This window comes from Staurois parvus, unplaced genomic scaffold (genome assembly GCF_062004578.1).
Source record: "Staurois parvus isolate SC_StPar_1 unplaced genomic scaffold, SC_StPar_1.0 ptg000019l, whole genome shotgun sequence".
Lineage (NCBI taxonomy): Eukaryota > Metazoa > Chordata > Amphibia > Anura > Ranidae > Staurois > Staurois parvus.
Genome location: NW_028317815.1, coordinates 20987086 through 21007721, shown reverse-complemented (window position 1 = coordinate 21007721; position 20636 = coordinate 20987086). Strand labels below are relative to the sequence as shown.

The 20636-nt window shown below is 46.1% G+C and overlaps 1 protein-coding gene across 2 annotated transcripts in view; it reads left to right on the top strand.

Moving 5' to 3' along the window:
- The first annotated feature begins 3806 nt into the window (after positions 1-3806).
- The window catches only part of GSAP (gamma-secretase activating protein), a 117517-nt gene continuing 100687 nt past the window's right edge, over positions 3807-20636 (top strand). The window contains exons 1-3 of one of the 2 annotated variants that reach the window (XM_089685686.1): positions 3807-4135; positions 4228-4402; positions 19039-19115. In XM_089685686.1, coding sequence (XP_089541812.1) covers positions 4327-4402; positions 19039-19115 — 153 coding nt within the window. In that variant the 5' untranslated portion in view covers positions 3807-4135; positions 4228-4326. The other variant, XM_089685694.1, reaches the window with a different exon arrangement.

The window sequence follows — 20636 nt, the reverse complement described above, 5'->3', positions numbered from 1 at the left end:
TCCCTCTCCCCTCTCACACCCACTCCGCACTCTTCCCTCTCCCCTCGCACACCGCCTTTGCACACTTCCCTCTCCCCTTGCACACCCCCTCCGCACACTTCCCTCTACCCTCCGCACACTTCCCTTTCCCCTCGCACACCCCCTCCGCACTCTTCCCTCTCACACCCACTCCGCACTCTTCCCTCTCCCCTCGCACACCCGCTCCGCACACTTCCCTCTCCCCTCGCACACCCCCTCCGCACTCTTCCCTCTCCGCTCGCACACCCCCTCCGCACTCTTCCCTCTCCTCTCTCACACCCACTCCACACTCTTCCCTCTCCTCTCTCACACCCCCTCCGCACTCTGCCCTCTCCCATCGCACACCCCCTCCGCACACTTCCCTCTCCCCTCCGCACACCCCCTCCGCACACTTCCCTCTCCCCTCCGCACACCCCCTCCGCACACTTCCCTCTCCCCTCCGCACACCCCCTCCGCACACTTCTTTCTCCGCTCGCACACCCCCTCCGCACTCTTCCCTCTCACACCCCCTCCGCACACTTCCCTCTCCGCTCGCACACCCCCTCCGCACTCTTCCCTCTCCCCACCGCACTCTTCCCTCTCCCCACCGCACTCTTCCCTCTCCCCACCGCACTCTTCCCTCTCCCCTCGCACACCCCCTCCGCACTCTTCCCTCTCCCCACCGCACTCTTCCCTCTCCCCTCGCACACCCCCTCCGCACTCTTCCCTCTCACACCCACTCCGCACTCTTCCCTCTCACACCCACTCCGCACTCTTCCCTCTCCCATCGCACACCCCCTCCGCACTCTTCCCTCTCCACTCGCACACCCCCTCCGCACTCTTCCCTCTCCCCTCGCACACCCCCCCCGCACACTTCCCTCTCCGCTCGCACACCCCCTCCGGACTCTTCCCTCTCCTCTCTCACACCCCCTCCTCACTCTGCCCTCTCCCATCGCACACCCCCTCCGCACTCTTCCCTCTCCACTCGCACACCCCCTCCGCACTCTTCCCTCTCACACCCACTCCACACTCTTCCCTCTCCCCTCGCACACCCCCTCCGCACACTTCCCTCTCCCCTCGCACACCCCCTCCGCACTCTTCCCTCTCGGCTCGCACACCCCCTCCGCACTCTTCCCTCTCGGCTCGCACACCCCCTCCGCACTCTTCCCTCTCCTCTCTCACACCCACTCCGCACTCTTCACTCTCCTCTCTCACACCCCCTCCGCACTCTGCCCTCTCCCATCGCACACCCCCTCCGCACACTTCCCTCTCCCCTCCGCACACCCCCTCCGCACACTTCCCTCTCCCCTCGCACACCCCCTCCGCACTCTTCCCTCTCACACCCACTCCGCACTCTTCCCTCTCCCCTCGCACACCCCCTCCGCACACTTCCCTCTCCCCTCCGCACATTTCCCTTTCCCCTCGCACACCCCCTCCGCACTCTTCCCTCTCACACCCACTCCGCACTCTTCCCTCTCCCCTCGCACACCCCCTCCGCACACTTCCCTCTCCGCTCGCACACCCCCTCCGCACTCTTCCCTCTCCGCTCGCACACCCCCTCCGCACTCTTCCCTCTCCCCACGCACACCCCCTCCGCACTCTTCCCTCTCCCCACGCACACCCCCTCCGCACTCTTCCCTCTCCCCACGCACACCCCCTCCGCACTCTTCCCTCTCCCCACGCACACCCCCTCCGCACTCCTCCCTCTCCCCACGCACACCCCCTCCGCACTCCTCCCTCTCCCCTCGCACACCCCCTCCGCACTCCTCCCTCTCCCCTCGCACACCCCCTCCGCACTCCTCCCTCTCCCCTCGCACACCCCCTCCGCACTCCTCCCTCTCCCCTCGCACACCCCCTCCGCACTCTTCCCTCTCCCCTCGCACACCCCCTCCGCACTCTTCCCTCTCCCCACGCACACCCCCTCCGCACTCCTCCCTCTCCCCTCGCACACCCCCTCCGCACTCCTCCCTCTCCCATCGCACACCCCCTCAGCACTCTTCCCTCTCCCCTCGCACACCCCTTCAGCACTCTTCCCTCTCCCCTCGCACACCCCCTCCGCACTCTTCCCTCGCACACCCCCTCAGCACTCTTCCCTCTCCCCTCGCACACCCCCTCCGCACTCTTCCCTCTCCCCTCGCACACCCCCCTCTCCCCTCGCACACCCCCTCCGCACTCTTCCCTCGCACACCCCCTCAGCACTCTTCCCTCTCCCCTCGCACACCCCCTCCGCACTCTTCCCTCTCCCCTCGCACACCCCCCTCTCCCCTCGCACACCCCCTCCGCTTTCTTCCCTCTCCCCTCGCACACCCCCTCCGCACTCTTTCCCCTCCCCTCGCACACCCCCTGCGCACAGTTCCCCCTCCCTCCGCACACTTCCCTCTCCCCTCCGCACTCTTCCCTCGCACACCCCCTCCGCACTCTTCCCTCACACCCCCTCCGCACTCTTCCCTCTCCCCACGCACACCCCCTCCGCACTCTTCCCTCTCCCCACGCACACCCCCTCCGCACTCTTCCCTCTCCCCACGCACACCCCCTCCGCACTCCTCCCTCTCCCCTCGCACACCCCCTCCGCACTCCTCCCTCTCCCCTCGCACACCCCCTCCGCACTCCTCCCTCTCCCCTCGCACACCCCCTCCGCACTCTTCCCTCTCCCCTCGCACACCCCCTCCGCACTCTTCCCTCTCCCCTCGCACACCCCCTCCGCACTCTTCCCTCTCCCCTCGCACACCCCCTCCGCACTCTTCCCTCTCCCCTCGCACACCCCCTCCGCACTCTTCCCTCTCCCCTCGCACACCCCCTCCGCACTCTTCCCTCTCCCCTCGCACACCCCCTCCGCACTCTTCCCTCTCCCCTCGCACACCCCCTCCGCACTCCTCCCTCTCCCCTCGCACACCCCCTCCGCACTCCTCCCTCTCCCCTCGCACACCCCCTCAGCACTCCTCCCTCTCCCATCGCACACCCCCTCAGCACTCTTCCCTCGCACACCCCCTCAGCACTCTTCCCTCTCCCCTTGCACACCCCCTCCGCACTCTTCCCTCTCCCCTCGCACACCCCCCTCTCCCCTCGCACACCCCCTCCGCTTTCTTCCCTCTCCCCTCGCACACCCCCTCCGCACTCTTTCCCCTCCCCTCGCACACCCCCTGCGCACAGTTCCCCCTCCCTCCGCACTCTTCCCTCGCACACCCCCTCCGCACTCTTCCCTCACACCCCCTCCGCACTCTTCCCTCTCCCCACGCACACCCCCTCCGCACTCCTCCCTCTCCCCTCGCACACCCCCTCCGCACTCCTCCCTCTCCCCTCGCACACCCCCTCCGCATTCCTCCCTCTCCCCTCGCACACCCCCTCCGCACTCCTCCCTCTCCCCTCGCACACCCCCTCCGCACTCCTCCCTCTCCCCTCGCACACCCCCTCCGCACTCCTCCCTCTCCCTCCGCACTCCTCCCTCTCCCCTCGCACACCCCCTCCGCACTCTTCCCTCTCCCCACGCACACCCCCTCCGCACTCCTCCCTCTCCCCTCGCACACCCCCTCCGCACTCCTCCCTCTCCCCTCGCACACCCCCTCCGCACTCCTCCCTCTCCCATCGCACACCCCCTCAGCACTCTTCCCTCTCCCCTCGCACACCCCCTCAGCACTCTTCCCTCTCCCCTCGCACACCCCCTCCGCACTCTTCCCTCGCACACCCCCTCAGCACTCTTCCCTTTCCCCTTGCACACCCCCTCCGCACTCTTCCCTCTCCCCTCGCACACCCCCTCCGCTTTCTTCCCTCTCCCCTCGCACACCCCCTCCGCACTCTTTCCCCTCCCCTCGCACACCCCCTGTGCACAGTTCCCCCTCCCTCCGCACACTTCCCTCTCCCCTCCGCACACTTCCCTCACACCCCCTCCGCACACTTCCCACACCCACTCACTCTGCCCTCTCCCTCCACACACGTTCATATGCAATAAAAGCAATCCCCTCCTCGATATTATTTCCTCATTCTTCTGGGTTTGGTCTTTCTATAGACACGCCTTCCTCATATCTGCCGTCTACCTCAGCCAACAGCGCCGTGTTCCTGAGTTCTCCGGGGTCCTGATTGGTGTTGCGCTCTCTGGGGGCGGAACTAGGGCTGAGTGTGGCCACAGAAGTAGATAACACGGGTGAGGTGTGGGAGCCGCATTGCATAAGTGGAGCCGATTGGTCGCTGTGTTGTTTATCCTGCCGGCGTTCACCTCTATCCCTTTTTCTATAGGACTCTTCCTTGACATTGCATTCACTGGGAGGCTGACTGTGGTTATGAGGAGTGCCTAGGGCTCCTGGACGGTGCTGTCGGAATACACGAAGTGCAGACATGCTGCTGGACTTCCATGCCTCCTTTAATCTCCATAAGGATGTCATTCCCTGGATTGTGACACAAGAAGCATCTGGTAATAATGAGACTTCATTTATATGTCATAGTGCATGCCTGCTGCTGTGTTTCTGAATGATCAGTACACCATTAATATGATTTGTATCTTCTCATAGGTTGATACACTGATCAGCCATAACATTATGACCACTCACAGGTAAAGTGATGTTATCTCATTACAATGACATATTAAAGTCAGTGGGATATATTAGGCAGCAAGTGAACATGTTGTCCCTGAAGTTGATGTATCAAAAACAGAAAAAATGGGCAAGTGTAAAGATCTGAGCAACTTTGATAAGGTCAAAATCGTAAAAACTAGACCTAGTCCAGGTGTTCGCTACCTTTTCATCCCAGAGGAACCTGTAAAACAATTTTCAGGTCTTAGGGATTCAGTTCTAAATCCAATTCATCAGAGGTTAGTGGGAAAATGCCCTTCACTTTGGTGGTCAGGAGGAAGAAGATAATTTTTGTCATGCTGCTGGCTCTGCCTAGTGGCATTGGCCATGGATTAGGGAGAGATCATCAAATAGGAGGTCAAGGAAACCCTAGCAACCTCTGGAGGAACCCTAGGACTCCATGGCACCCTGGTTGAGAATGGCTTGACTAGAAGTCTTGGGTCAGGGCAACTCCAAAACTACAGTTCTTGTGAGATGTTTCCAATCTGCAGTGATCAGGACCTACCAAACGTGGTCCAAGGAAGGAAAACCAGTGAACCTGTCATCGGGGCTATGGCTTACTGATGCATGTGAGGAGCAAAGGCTGGTTACTGTAATCTGATCCAGTATTAGAGCTACTGTAGCTCATATTGCTCAAAAAAGTTAATGCTGAAGGTTTCAGGAATTTGTTTCATCTGGAGCTGTGTAACTGCAGACCGGACACAGTGCCCATGCTGACCCGTGTCCACAGCCAAAAGCACCTACAATGGTTATGTGAGCATCAGAACTGGACCACAAAGCAGTGGAAGAACATGGCCTGGTCTGATCAATTCAAGAATGGTTTGAGTAACATAAGTTTGATGTGTTGATTTGGCCTCCAAAATCTCAATCCTATCAAGCAATAAACAAGTCCAGTCCATGAGGGCCCCACTTCACAACTTACAGGACTTGAAGGATCTGCTGCTGATGGCTTGGTGACAGATATCACAACGTACCTTCAGAGGTCTAGTGTAGTTTATGCCTCAGCAGGTTATGGTGAGTGGTCATAATGTTATGGCTGATCGGTAAAGGGTTTTTACTATACTGTTATTTGTTGCTGTTTGTTTTTTTTTCTTTACACTCAATTGTTAGTTTTTGTTAACTTTACAATACGCAGTAAGGATGGCCATACAAACTTTGGTAAACTATGGATTTCTTTTCCGAATGATGTCTTCTGATTGGATTAATTAAACTGTAATTGACAACTCATTCACTCAATATGCTACACACAAACTGGGGAAGTAAATTTCAATCAACAGTTAAGATACAATCATAACTTTGTATTTCTGATTTTGTATCTCTTTTTCCACTATGTAATCTCATCTATTAAAAGACAATCATGTAGGCCCTTTACAAAATAATCTAGAGTGGTTGACTGGGGACAAAGAGAAGGCAAAATATATTAAATACCTTCTTCAGCTGTGTATACAAAGGAACATGGGGGAGCTCTTGACCATAATGGGCATGGTATTGACACAGCTCCAGATGATCCACATTGGCTCACAATTGATATGATTGAAAAATATTTAGACTGAATAAAGCACCAGGACCGGATGGCATATACCCACGGGTCCTTAAAGAATTGAGCTGTGTCATTTCAAAGCCATTGTTTCTAATTTTTAGGGACTCTTTAGAACCACTGGATTGGCGTAAGGCCAATATGGTGCCAATATTTAAAAAGGGGTCAAAATCTTTACCAAGTAATTATAGGCCGGTTAGTTTAACTTCTGTAGTTGGGAAGATGCTGGAAAGTTTAATAAAAGACCACATAGATAAGTTCTTGCTGGAAAAAAATATTTTAAGCAACAGACAGCATGGATTCATGAAATACAGAAATTGTCAAATAAATCTTATTTCTTTTTATGAGGGGGTGAGCAAAACCTTGGACAGAGGGGTGGCGGTGGACGTGGTATACTTGGATTTTGTGAAAGCGTTTGACACAGTTCCCTACACACGGCTAATGTGTAAGGTAAAGTCTACGGGCTTGGAAAAATCTGTATGTAAATGGATAGAAAACTGGCTAAAAAGATCGTATTCAGAGAGTAGTGGTTAATGATTCATACTCTGAATGGTCTAGGGTTGTCAGTAGTGTACCCCAAGGTTCAGTGTTGGGACCCTTACTTTTTAATATATTTATAAACGATATCGGGTCTGAGATTAAAAATCCCATTTCAGTCTTTGCAGATGACACCAAGCTGTGCAGTGGAATAACGTCCTTACAGGATGTCTTCAATTTACAAGCCGACCTCAAAGCACTGTTTAATTTGGCAACTATGTGGCAAATGAGGTTTCATGTTTATAAATGTAATGTTATGTACTTGGGGGCTAAGAATATGCATGCATCATACATACTTGGAGGGGGGGGGGGGGTACAATTGGGGGAATCAATGGTGGAGAAGGATCTGGGAGTTCTGGAAGATCACAAGCTTAATAATGGCATGCAATGCCAAGCTGCGGTTTCTAAAGCGAGCAAAATCCTCTCTTGTATTAAGAGGTATAGACTCCAGAGAGAGAGATATCATTTTACCCCTGTACAAATCATTAGTATGACCTCATCTGAAATATGCAGTTCAGTTTTTGGCACCAATTCACAAAAAGAACATTGGGGAACTGAAGAAGGTACAGAGAAGGGCACCCAAACTGATATGAGGCATGGAGGAGATCAGCTATGAGGAAAGATTAGAGGAACTGAATTTATTCTCTCTTGAAAAGAGGAGACTATGGGGGATATGATCAACATGTATAAATACATCAGTGGTTCATATAGTGAACTCGGTATAGAACTATTCACCCTGAGGTCATCACAGAGGACAAGGAGGCACTCTTTACGTCTGGAGGAAAAGAAATTTAATCTCCAAACATGGATAGGTTTCTTCACAGTGAGAGCTGGGAAAATGTGGAATAGACTCCCTCAAGAGTTGTTTCTGGCCAGCTCAGTGGATTGCTTCAAAAAAGGCCTGGATTCTTTCTTAGATACACAGAATATAACTGGATACTAACATTTATAGGTAAAGTTGATCCAGGAAACATCCGATTGCCTCTCGGGGGATCAGGAAGGAATTTTTTTCCCAGCAGGAGCAAATTGGATCGTGCTTTGCTGGGTTTTTTTTTTTGCCTTCCTCTGGATCAACTGTGGGTATAGGATTATAACTTTTTTTTTTTTTTTTTTTGTTCTATGGTTGAACTGGATGGACTTTGTCTTTTTTCAGTCAGACTATGTAACAATCGTATTCACGCACAGTGTCTTTGCACTGGCAATCAATGTAAAATGATCAATAATTTTCTGCCAAGGTAAATCAACTCCGTTTGCTCTACTCTGGTCTAAATTGATCAGAAGGAAAGTTGTGGCTAGTCAATCGGTTTCTGTTTAAATTGACCATACATGGATCAAAATTTGGCCAGTTCAGCAAGAACTGGATGAATTTTGATCCATGTGTAGGCAGGCTGGTAGTACACAAGTCGACCTATGAACTATGGATTGACTTGTGTACAACCAGCCTACAGGAAAATTTTCTCTCAATCAGCGCTGCCAGCTATAATCGCCCCACTGTTCGAATACAATGAAACAGCGGGAGAGATACCGCCATCAGCATCAAATGTGTGATTGGGGGAGCTGGGTCCTTTTTCTTTCAACCCACTGGTTGAATGCCCATTGATTCGATAATAACATAGAAACATGTATGGCCACTAAGAGTTGCGCTAGCCATACACTATAAAATCTGACTGTACAATCTCCTTTAGATCTACCATCAACTATGTAATGCAAGGGCCTGCCTGATCCAATATAAATATGTAGTTTTGGTAAATCTAAAGATGATTGTACAAAGAATGTGCGGTGACCCTTAGGTTGATGAGACACAGGTGATATGCATAGAAAGTTTTTTTTTTTTTATTAGAGGGTACATGTGATCAGCACAGGGCCAATCAACACTGTCTATACAGAGGGTCAGGGGTTATGAGGCCTCATAGGACAGTCAGAGCAGAATGAAAACTCCTCCCACAAGCGTTAACCAGTGCTCAGCTGGATACTGATAGAAGTCACAAGACTGCTATGTACTGCTGATGGGAAAAGGTATTTAGCAGTTCATATTTACTACAACAATTACATTTTCATGTTCTGTGTACTTGGGAGACCAGATATAGTGAATGCACGGTCATGGGTTTAGTAAAATTTTACGGAGATTTCTTTTCACTTTCTGTACCATAGCTGAAATAGGGAGAGAAAATTCCTCCTAAAGCTTCACATTTGTGCGGGTGGTTGCAGCTGTGGGACCACACCTGTTGCCGCAGCCACCCACATAGAAAATGTGCTGCCGCTGAGGAGATGCGTAGGGGTACCGTTAATTCTCACGCACCAGCACCCACACTGCACTATGTGGTTTCATAGCAACCGCCTTTTCTGAAAAGGTGCAGGGACCTTTTCTCTGTGTTTGCAGTGGATACAGCAGCCCATTCAAAAGAATAATGGCTGTGCACGAGTAATGCAGTCACAAGGAAACTACACAAGTGTGAACATAGCTGAAGTGAGGGATTCCCAGGTTGTCACCAAGGTCACCAGAAATGGTGTCCCCATTGGAAGATTTGCCCTGTTGTTTTTATTCTGCTGAACAGAATGTGGAGGTCATTTTTGCCATAGCATTTGAACATCCTGCATTTGCTGCTTTGCAGCTTATGGGGGAGTTGGCAGTAGTAACTTGGCTCAACTTTGTTTTCAGTAATCTTTTGGCTGGTTGTTTTTGGGGGGCGATACTGCCTATTGTCAGGTGATTTAATACTTTCTGTGATCATAAGGCAAAGCAGGGCAGTCGCAGCATGTTTATACCTCTGTCAGCATGGGCGTGGGGGGCTCAAGATAAGTGGAAACATCTTTTTATTTATTACATTTAACATGTAAAATTGTTTTTGGTAGATGAGTATCTGGTGTTGTGTTTTGTGAGATATTTCCTGTAATAAATACATTTGCAAGCACACCATGGATCATCCGATATCATCCAAAGTTTTCATTGTGGAATGATCACATCACAATGTGCATTGGTCTGAGATGGGTTTATTTTCCAGCTGTTAGGTGCTACAGTACCCACTACTGACGAGTTTATGTCCAGGAATATTTACAGTTCCTGTAACTACTCTCCTGAAAGCAGAAAACTGTAGGCACATAGGTGTCATAGTTTGTGGAATGTGACATGTGATTGAGCATAACTACATTAGAACTCTTCAGTGCCTCACTAACAGGGCTGTATTTGGTGTTCCTTTTGTCATGGGCATACGTGAGTGATGACATACTGCTTTCTATAAGCTCCACCCCTTTTGTCATATGTTCACTTTTTTTTCTCTCTCTCTTTAAAACTAGTAATTTGCTGGTGAATGCAGCCTAGTGACAACTTCCTATGCAGGTCTACTATTTAGCTACACAAACCACCGAAGAAGAGGATAGACCCTTTAATTTCTTTTTATACCAGTAAAAGAGTCTTTTGACTTAACAACCCCTGAACCCTGTTCCCACCATAGTTCTTTTTGATGCGTTTTCCAACAAATGTTTTGAGGTTGCCTAACAATGGATGTAAAAAAAGTGAACATTGTAAATAATCAGTGTTGCCTCATCTAACCCTGCTTCCCTAAGCACTTGCTCACCAATGGCTTCTAGTAAACACAGCTGTCCTAACTAAGAAAATATCAGACAAATGTCATTGCACTGTTAAAGTAAGCTCTGTCCTCCCACAAGATAACAGACTGAGTATAATTTCATTTTCTCACAGGACGATTTTAGTCACACAATACAGTGATGGTGACCATAGCTAGGCCTCTGCTCAATAAAACCAATTGATGCGTTCTTTATTCTTATGATATGGTAATTGTTATATAGATAGTCCAATATTGGATAATCCATGGTAGTTGATGCCTGAAAAGGAAATAAAATCATGGCAGGTTGGTAAAAAAAATGTTTTTTACATTTTTAAAAGATTAGTTTGTGTTTACAAAAAAAAAACTCACCTAGGTGGATGCAGCATTGATCCGATGCTGCATCTGCCCCCACCATCTCTGCACTGAGAACTGAGCGCCGATTGCTCAGTTCTCCCCTCTGCTCTGATCAGAGAGTGGTGACTGTCAGTCACTGGCTCTCTGCTCTGCTCCTAGAGTGCTCACTGGAGAGCCTGGCTGGGGAGGGGAGGGAGTGGCTAGCTCATTCTCCCATTGGTGCAGCTGAGAGTCTGAGCTAGCTGCCGGTCCAGACATCTGGGTGGATCCTGACTATAAAGTTGGGATCTTTTCCCAGCTTGGACTGGCTGAGTGACATGAGCCGACAGTGGGTTTTAGTTCGCTATTGACTTAAAACATGTAAAAAAAAAGCTTTGGTCATACTTCTCCATTTAAAGTGTTACTAAAGCCATGACCCTGCATTCACTCTCTCTGGTCTCCCACAGTACACACTACATGGAAATGCAATTATTTTAGTAAATATAAACTGCTAAATACCTTTTCCCATCAGCAGCTAGAGCAGTCTTCTGACTTCTATCAGTGTACAGCAGAGCACTGGTTAACCTCCCTGGCGGTATGATTATTTCAGATTTTTGGTGCTGAAAGCGGTACCATTTTTTTGCATGGAAATATGTATTTTTTTTATTGTAGGCTGTAATTTTTAGGAAAAACACACTGAAATCTGTCCGAACAAGAGTCTAGTAAACATCCCGGGTATGATAAAATTTGAAACACAAAATCATAAATTATAATTTAATAAATAATCATAAAAATAATATAAAAATAATAAAAAATTTAATTCAATAATGTAATCAAACCAAAAACACTGAAATGTGAAATAGAGCGCCAAGTTCGCACATTGCTGAGCTCAGTCACAAAATCGTTTTCAGTTTCTGATGACGAATTTCCCCCACGAATCATTATCACTCAATTCTGCAAGTGGTTATGATTTACTATCGCTGTTCTCTAGCTGATCTAAACCGCTTTTGACCTAAAGGGACACTTTTTGGACGCCATGGACATTTCTCAGTTTCCAGACAGAAAGAACAGACAAAATGCAGGCAGGGCGCAGGACAAAGCACTAGGGACAATATGTATGTGAAATAGGTTGAAACAGCAATGTTTTACTGTGTAAAATGTAAAAAAAAAAAAATGACATTTTTTAAAATTTTTAAATTTCCCGCCGGCGGCGGCGGCGGCGCCCGTACGTCCCGACGTCACAGGGACAGGACACAGAAGCCGGATGCCGGCATCGGCCGGAGGAGATGGCCGGGGACGCTGCAGGGGACACATCGTGGGAGCGCAGGGTAAGGTAAGTGAAGAACACTTGCCGGAGCAGTGCCTCAGGGTAAGCCCGAGTGTAGCTCGGGGTTACCGCTTTTGGTACTGAAATGTTACCCCGAGCTACACTCGGGAATACCGTCAGGGAGGTTAAAGCTTGGAGGAGTTTTATTTCTGCTCTAGGTGGGTGCAGAACCCCTGACCTCTGTCTCGACAGTGCTGATCACATGCACTCTCCCAAGAAAAAAAAAAAAACTCTCTAGCAATACATACCAAACCAAGCATGTGCAGAGTGTCTCCACACAATATGTCTTGTCAGGAGATAAGGGGGAGGAGGGCCCTGGAAGAAGGGGAGGATCAGAAAAGTCAGGATCAAACAGCATTTTTCCACAATGCAGAGGATTAACCCCTTAGGTTCCACAGTGAGTATAACAAGCATGCTTTACTGCATATACAGACTGATCTTACTGTTGTGTGTTTTAGTAACACTTCCTATTTCTTATTAAAAGAGAACTTAACCACTTCCCATCCCGGCCTATAATAAAATGATGGCTGGGTGGGACTCTCGTCAATCCGGGAGGGCATCATATGACGTGCTTCTTGGATCACGCCTTGCATGTGCCCACAAGGCCAACCTGTGGCGAGATGTGTCACCAGCTGTGTACCTTGGACACGGCTGATTACAGATCTGTGTACCGGCCCCGTTGCCAGTACCATGTGACCTCCTGTGACCAATCTCAGCAGGTCACATGATAGTTGTCAACAATGGATGGCTTCCTTTCATGCCATCCGTTGTATACAAGTGTGTCTAGCTGTGAATGGTCACAGTGATCACACGCACAGCCTGTGATTGGCCCAGCCTATCTGTGTCATGGGATTAGCCGTGGCCAATCACAGCTAATCACAAAAAAAAAAAACCTGAATGAATTGATTTCATTCACTTAAATGTTTGCTTATAGCAAAGAAATTCTTTGCTATAAGCAAATTGTGTAAAAGAAAAAAAAATTCTGATCACTTTCCCAAAGTAGTACAATGTTACTATGGTAACATTATACTACTATGGTCATAGTATAATATAAAAAAAACTTTAAAAAATTGAAAGAAAAAATATCAAATTTTTTTTTTTTTTGTACTGTCACCAGTCAGTGTCCCTGATCACCGCCACACCAGTTATATGATGATGCTGTACTGCACCGGTGACAGTATGTAAAAAAAAAAATTTCCAAAAAATTATTACAAATAAATTACAACTTCAAAAAACTCGCCATGCCTCTTATGAAATAGGTTGGACTGTCTACTTTGCAAAAAAGGGTCCTTTATGGGATATCTGTACTGTTCTGACATTTTTGGGCCTCAAGAAATTAGATTGGCTGTCAGTACTTCAGGATTGATCAATTTTCAGATATATCCCATAGTTTGTGAACTCTATAACTTTCCTACAGACTAAATAATAAATACTGATTTGGGTTATTTTCACCAAAGAAATGTAGCAGAATACATATTGGCCGAAATTTATGAAGAACAATTATTTATTTGCAAACTTTTATAACAGAAACAAAGAAAAACGTGTTTTTTTGGTTTTTTTTTCAAAAGTTTTGGTCTTTTTTTGTTAATTTAGCAAAAAATAAAAGCCCAAGTGGTAATTAAATACCACCAAAAGAAAGCTCTAGTTGTGTGAACAAAATGATAAAAATTTAGTTTGGGTACAGTGTTGAATGACTGCGCAATTGTCATTCAATTGTCATTCATTTATATATTATAATATATAATTTTTCAAATTGCCCTATGAACAGCTTTTCTTTTCATAGTTATCTTTCGCAGAACAAGCCACTTTGTAAAACAGGACACACATATATGTATACATATACTGTATAATATTAGGCTTTCACAGTCCTTTAACACTTGAGCCGTTTTTTAATTAATGTAATAGCCTGTTTTTATAATGCTGTTTATAATTTAGGTTCTTCTTTAGAAATGCCAGTCCTAGGCTTGTAACCTATGAGACTCACTAAGAGTTAATAGAGCCGCTTATTTTTATTTACAATTATTCCCCAGGACAGTATAATGTGTATCAATAATTGCAACTTTGTTTTCTGAATGTTGCTTGTTGTGTCAGGTTTGTTTTTGGTACAGCAGTCATAGCAATACATTACTTGATTATCTGGTCCCCAACAGTGTCAGTTACTTACTGGATATTTTGATCGCTATTTAAACCCAATTTCCATACAATGGGGCAGGTTATATCAAAGGAGGATTTCACTTTGAAATGCGTTACCGCCCCCTACCCCACTCCTTCTCCCAGGCACACATGGGAATTCTCACGAGGCCGACTACAGCGTTCCAGGATGCCAAGCTCTGGTCAGTCTTTGACAGCTGTCAGATCAAACACATCTTCTCCCTGGTGGCATGAGAGGATCTTTGTTTGCGTCTTCATTCCATCTGCTGATTGTTGTGTCTGTGCTTCCCCTGTGCTGACCAATTGTGTTTTAACTTGTAAGTGTGCTATGTTTTTATTTCCAATAAATAATGTATATATGCTGATGGAGGTTTTGTGATGTTGCCACTTTTGTCTTTTGAGTTTCCCTTGATCTTCCCGGATCTATGCTGTCAGCTGCATGATTTGTCATCGCATGACCACATATCCTGATCTACTCCTCAAAAAGATTTAATCGGAGAGTTGGAAACTTGCAGTGCGCTAGATGGGTTTGATGTGTATATACAGTTGCCAATTACCGGCTTTCTTCTCTCCTCACGCTGTGACAGCATGAGGAAAGTGCAGCCGATAACCGACAACTGTATTTACATTGTGATCTGCTGTGTCATTGGACACAGTTGATCACGTGGTAAAAGGGCGCGGTGATTTGTCCTTTACCATGTCATGTGATCAGCGGTGTCCAAAGGATACAGCAATCGCAGAGCTCGCTGTATGCATGCCCTAGGGGGCACGCTGGAGGCACAGTTCTAGAGGATGTCATATGATGCCCTCCCACAACTACAGGACCGCACTGTAGCCATCATTCGCCTGTATCCCAGTCGTCAAGTAGTTAACTTACTTTAGATGTAAATGCTATAGAACGCATGCGTAATATCAGTCAGAAAGCATGGTCTACTAGCCAGCCAGAAAGCAAAGTGGGGGCACCACAGGGATTGCTTGAGTTTCACATAGATTGCATCGTGGGATGCTTTGACAAGGACAAAGTCAACTTTTGCAGGTAGCATGTTCTCAAAATCATCTCCCTTATGTGACAAAGTGGCAGATTTGTCTGATGAAATAATCCTGAGAGATATCTTACTGATCAGCAGGGCCAAACAAAAGGAATACCTTAGTTCCACAGGTTGGGCAAATTGTTATGATGCCTAGAACTTGAGACCAAAGCCCTTCGTTGGCTGTGGCAGTGTGAAATGGGTAATTAGTACATTTGTTGAAACTCCCGTGGACATGTAATAGACTATTTTTCGCCCACTGATTGCATGCTCATCTTGTGATGCTTACTGATACTGTTTTATGATACTGTATGAAAAACAATTAAATTTCAGAGTGCAAATATCTGGTTTACTCATTTTACTAGTTAATGCTTTCCAACAATATTGTCTGAGGTTCCCCTCTAAGACTTCACCCATAAAGTGTATTTATTTGTCTAACCCAGGGGCAGACTGACCATTTGGAAGCTCGGGCACTGTCTGAGGGCCCGGGGTCAGTAGGGGGCCCCATGAGATGCCCCTGGTACCTTTTTCATAGGCTTTTTTGAGTTTGGGCAAGGACACAGGGGCCCCATGATCCCCTATTGCCTGGGGGCCCCATGAGTTGTCAGTCCACCCCTGGTCTAACCTATACTTAACAGTCTTCCAGGAATAGATCACTAAATTGCAATGGTAGGGCTAGTACAGTTTACATTTCTGGAGAAAATACTGCTCCAAGCTCACTCCAGTGATGGTCATGAGCAAAGACCTAGACGTATGATCACATGATCTCTACTGAAGGGAAAGAACAATCTATCTGATCTCTTATCCTCACATTCAAGATTTTACTTGTAACCAGTTGTCTATTCGTTGGCCAATTGACTGATTCTAAAGGGAACCTGGAGCAGTATTTACTCCTGGAAATTTAAATCTTTTAGCCCGTATGTTACTGTTTATCCATCCCAGGGAGACAAAAATTGCTATCAGTTAATATTTAATACTGTATACTTTACAGGAAGTAAAGATTATGGGCAAAGTTAAGTAGCACCTAGAAACCAGTCAGATGAATTTGAATTGTGCAATAAGGGGTGTTTTTGTAAATGTTTTCACAGACCATGCAGCATTTGCACACTTTCCATTTTAGAAAGTGTGATTGTTGGGTGAAAACACACATTAATAGACCCTTAAGTGTAGTTTTACGTACCCAGTCCCCTTGCCCTTATCAAAAATGTGCCCAATTGCCAGTAGCTGACCTCTGTGTCATTTCCAGATTTGACTGGTGATTCCAGATTACACTGTTTTGTATATAATCCTTGCACTTGAATTTACATGCTTGTCAAATCTTGTGCAGTATATTCTAACAAAGCATTCAGAAATGATTAATCTGCATTCATCTAAAATGTACAGATCTTTGTGTACTGTAAGATGACATTTTATTTTACATTTCATTTCAATATAATAAACTATTGAATGGTGACAAATACAGAAATCGTGTCCATGTAATTCTTTTTCAAAGGTTTAACAGAATTTTGTCTTTTTTTCTTCCCCATCAGTTAGTTATTTGGTATTCTGCATCTGTTTATGACCAACATAGCACAACCCTTGTTGGCCATAAACAGTCTTGTTGGACTAAATTTCATAAACATGCTAGTGCTACCAGAGCAATCACTTCTGCAAAGTGGAAATTCCAGCCAGTGATGTAGAAGGGCTTTTTTGTTATTGTTTGCTCTGTGGATGACTCACTGTAATTTCCATTTAGAGATATTCCTTTCAGTTTCCTCTTTAGGTATACCTATGTTTCAACAGAATCCACATAACTGAAACAACAAAAGAAAGGCAGTGCTTTTATGTTGATCACATACTATTTGAAAAAAAAAGTTTTCTTGTTATGTGTTGTGTTCAGGTTTTATGTGCATTATCAACACCAAGCCAATAAAACTCTGGAAAATTCCTATAGTGTCCATTCAGAAAAAGACTAGGAAGTCCTGATTGATTTGATATTTTTTTTTTTTTAACCAATCTGCTGTTGCTTGGTTGTTCTATGCATACACACTGAAATTTAAAGGTGGATGTTGCAATTAAACCTGTAATGTATTACATGTAAATCTTGTTTATCACCTGAGTGTGGGACAATGCACACATAACCACCTTTTGACGAAATTAATTTCACATAAGGGGTCCTCCTATATATGAACCTCCCTATCACATTAGAGGTCTCCCTATACATGTTACTCCTCATCACATCAGATTCCCCCTTTCACAGAGCCCCACATCCACACTATCCCTCGATCATGGGGTTCCTCAATCATACAGTTCCCTCTTCACATCAGAGCCCTACCTTTTGTCTCCAGAAGTGAGGCAGAGGGCAGGAGGTGGAAGAAGAGGTCTTCCGTCTTTTCCTTAGACCAATGGCTGCTATGCCTCCCTATTCCCCCAGCCACTGGTCTTGGCACATCCCTTCTTTAGTTCTTTTTCCAGGAAACAGTGTTGTAATTCTGCCCCACTTGCAGTGGTGGGCAGACTGAAACTCTCACACATTCAACATATATGGGCCTAGTGTACCTGACAACATTCCCTGTGGTTGATGGGAACTGTAGTTTCCTTTCTCTCCCGAGAGAAGATGATATGATGTAATCCCTGCTGTTACACCTCCTCTCTGGCAGAGCAAATGCTGTTATCTTTTGAATTACAGAGATGAGTTCATGAAAATTCAATGAAACTTTTCTCCTAAATGGTTAGGATTTTCAAAATTGTAATAACTGTTTAGTATTTTGTGTAGGGGGTGTACTAATGGGTATTTTTTTTTTTATTTTTTTTGCCTATCCCAGATTCCTTCTTTAAAGCTGGGGGTTTTAGAAGATGCTTTTGAAGGGTTGGAGAATACCAAATGGTATTTGGAGATCATAATGTATATTCCTTTTCCCCTATCTGGAACTCCCTTCCAAACTGTGGTGGGGAGGGAGGGCCAGATGTGGCCCTTTGCTTGCCTTTATCCCGCCCTTGGAGGACTATTCCTTCCACTGACACCAATGATAGGACATTGTTATTCCCAATGGCACCAACAATGGGGCACAATTTCTTCCACTGACACTAACAATGGGGTATGATACCTTCCACCGACACCAACAATGGGACACTGTTTTTTCCTCTAATAACAAAGATGGGGCACTGTTTACTCCCACTGATGTCAGAACATTTTCTACTTCCGCTGACAATACTCCGGCCTCCTAATGCAGACCATAGACGGGGCGTTTATCGGCCGAATTTGCGTCTGCACGAAAAATCGGATGATAATCACGCCGTTAGTGGGGCCAGCTTGTCGGCCGTTTTTTGCGGATCTCCTCATTTATTTTTATCGGTCATGCTGGAAAATCTGCAAAAAACGGCCGTTTTTCGTGGACGTGGGTGGCAGCATCGGCAACGGGGCCGACCGATTTTTCGTTTATCGGCCGAAAATTCAGCCGATAAATGGCCTGTCTATGGCCTGCCTTAAGTTTTGAAGGACCATAAAATTAGCATTTTGTTTAGAAATTTGGAGACTCCTGTTCTATCATTTTAAAGCTTTGATTAGAGTGTAAATATAAGAAGCTGTGCTTCAGATAGTTTCTGGAAATATCTGAGAAGGCATAGGTAAGAGCCAAGATACAATATATGTTCTGTGCAACCCTTTTATTTATATTCTCAGTGGAGAAACTGATAGGAGTTGTAAATTACTATACACAATATAAAGTTTGGAGACGCTGCTTTAAGTAATGTTTTTGTGTGACTTAATGAAGGTCTTTTACATTTATTCGGTATGGAAATAGAACTTTGGTTTCCTGGATCTCCGGCTGGTCCACCACTAGAAATGTCTGACTATCTGTGGATGGGAAGAGACGCACACTGCTAAGCTTTATTATCCCCATAGAAAGAGTTGTCCAATACTTTGCTGGAAGTAAAAACCCTTTTAGTAAGCACACCACGTGAAGGGTTATTTTTTTTTTTTTTTTACATATATATTTTAATCCTGCATATTATGTTTCAGATAACTTGGCAAAGTGCTCGAGGACGCTGAGAATTGTTAATGTGGAGAGAAATGGTAATGTCCTTTACACTTGGAAGGTATGCATACATTTCAAGCTGTGTGTCATTATTACTGAATGTTTATATATGCTTTACATGTAGTAAATTTGTATGTTATGCTTCTAATTTAACCGCTTGCCGACCAGGCACAGTAGATATACTGCGGCAGGGTGGAACCGCTGCGCAAAATCACGTGTGTGTGTGTATGTATGTCCGGCGCAGTTTCACCATAAGTTGCTGACCACCGCCATTATTAGTATAAAAAAAAAAATTTCCAGTGTATATATACCGCCATTTGTAGGTCTTTTTGTTTTTTTTTTTTTGTTTTTTTATATGGCGCAAAAAATAAAAAATGCACAGGCGATCAAATACCAACGAAAGAAAGCTCAATTTGTGGGGCAAAAAGGATGTAAATTTCATTTTGGTGTAGTGTTGCATGATCGCGCAATTGTCAGTTAAAATAACGCAGCGCAGTAACGCAAGCCACTTCCTGACCGCCCTATAGCAGAAATACTGCTACAGGGCAGCACGGGTGCGCAAAATCATATACATACATATGTGTGAGATTCGCACTCCCGTGGTTTTCACGCCCCTCCCAGATAGCGTCAGATTGCCAGTCAGTACACCAGTAATCACATTTAACCCCTTGATTGCCAGGAACACGCTCATACACAATAAATCTCCATTGCTAGTATAGTGTCTGAACGGATCAATATCTTTGATCAGATCAGCACTATACCAGCGTTCACATTAGTATAGTATCCCCAAAAATGCAGCATTAGCGGGATCAGCCCCGGCACCTGCATTTAGCCTCTACGCTAATTTTTCTGGCTGCCTTGGAATCAAACAATTTCTCCTCAGCAAGCATGCCAGATATGGGGTCAATATGTATAAGACCTATGAGAGGGCAATAGGCTATACATATAGGTTTCGGATTTATGAGGGAAAAGATAGTCACGTGTGCCCCCCCCCCCCCTCCCCAGATGCTCAGACTACATGGGGAGTAGTGGCAAGGTAGTTTGGGACTTGGTGTCATCCTTTTTCCATATGGTGTACCACTTATACGTGGACAATTCTTATTCAAGCGTGCCACTATTTAGACATTTGTACAATCTTGGAATTGGCCATGTGGCACTGTGCGACCTAATGTGTACCCACCATTTGAAGTGGATGGGTGCAGAGTGGTATATTCTAATGGTGGAAATACCACACACTTTTTCTGGAAGAGATTTCTTCTCTTTTTTTCATTCGGCCCACAGGCAGAGAATGCAGCCGGTGTTTCTGCCAGCTGACCATAGAGCTGATTGGAGACCAGAATGGTGCCAATCATCTCTATAGTTTCAGAAATCAGGAGCTACGAGCATTTCATCACTTCAGTTTTGCAGGATATAAACAGCAGCATTTGTAAATTGGGAAAGCATCTGATCACACCAATCTTGGTTTGATTAGATAATGTAAGGGCAGAACAGATATCTTGAGTCTGATAGACCCCAGATTTCTCAAAAAATAATATATGACAATGCCCATTGAAGTTATAGGGGATATTAGAATTCCATGTGA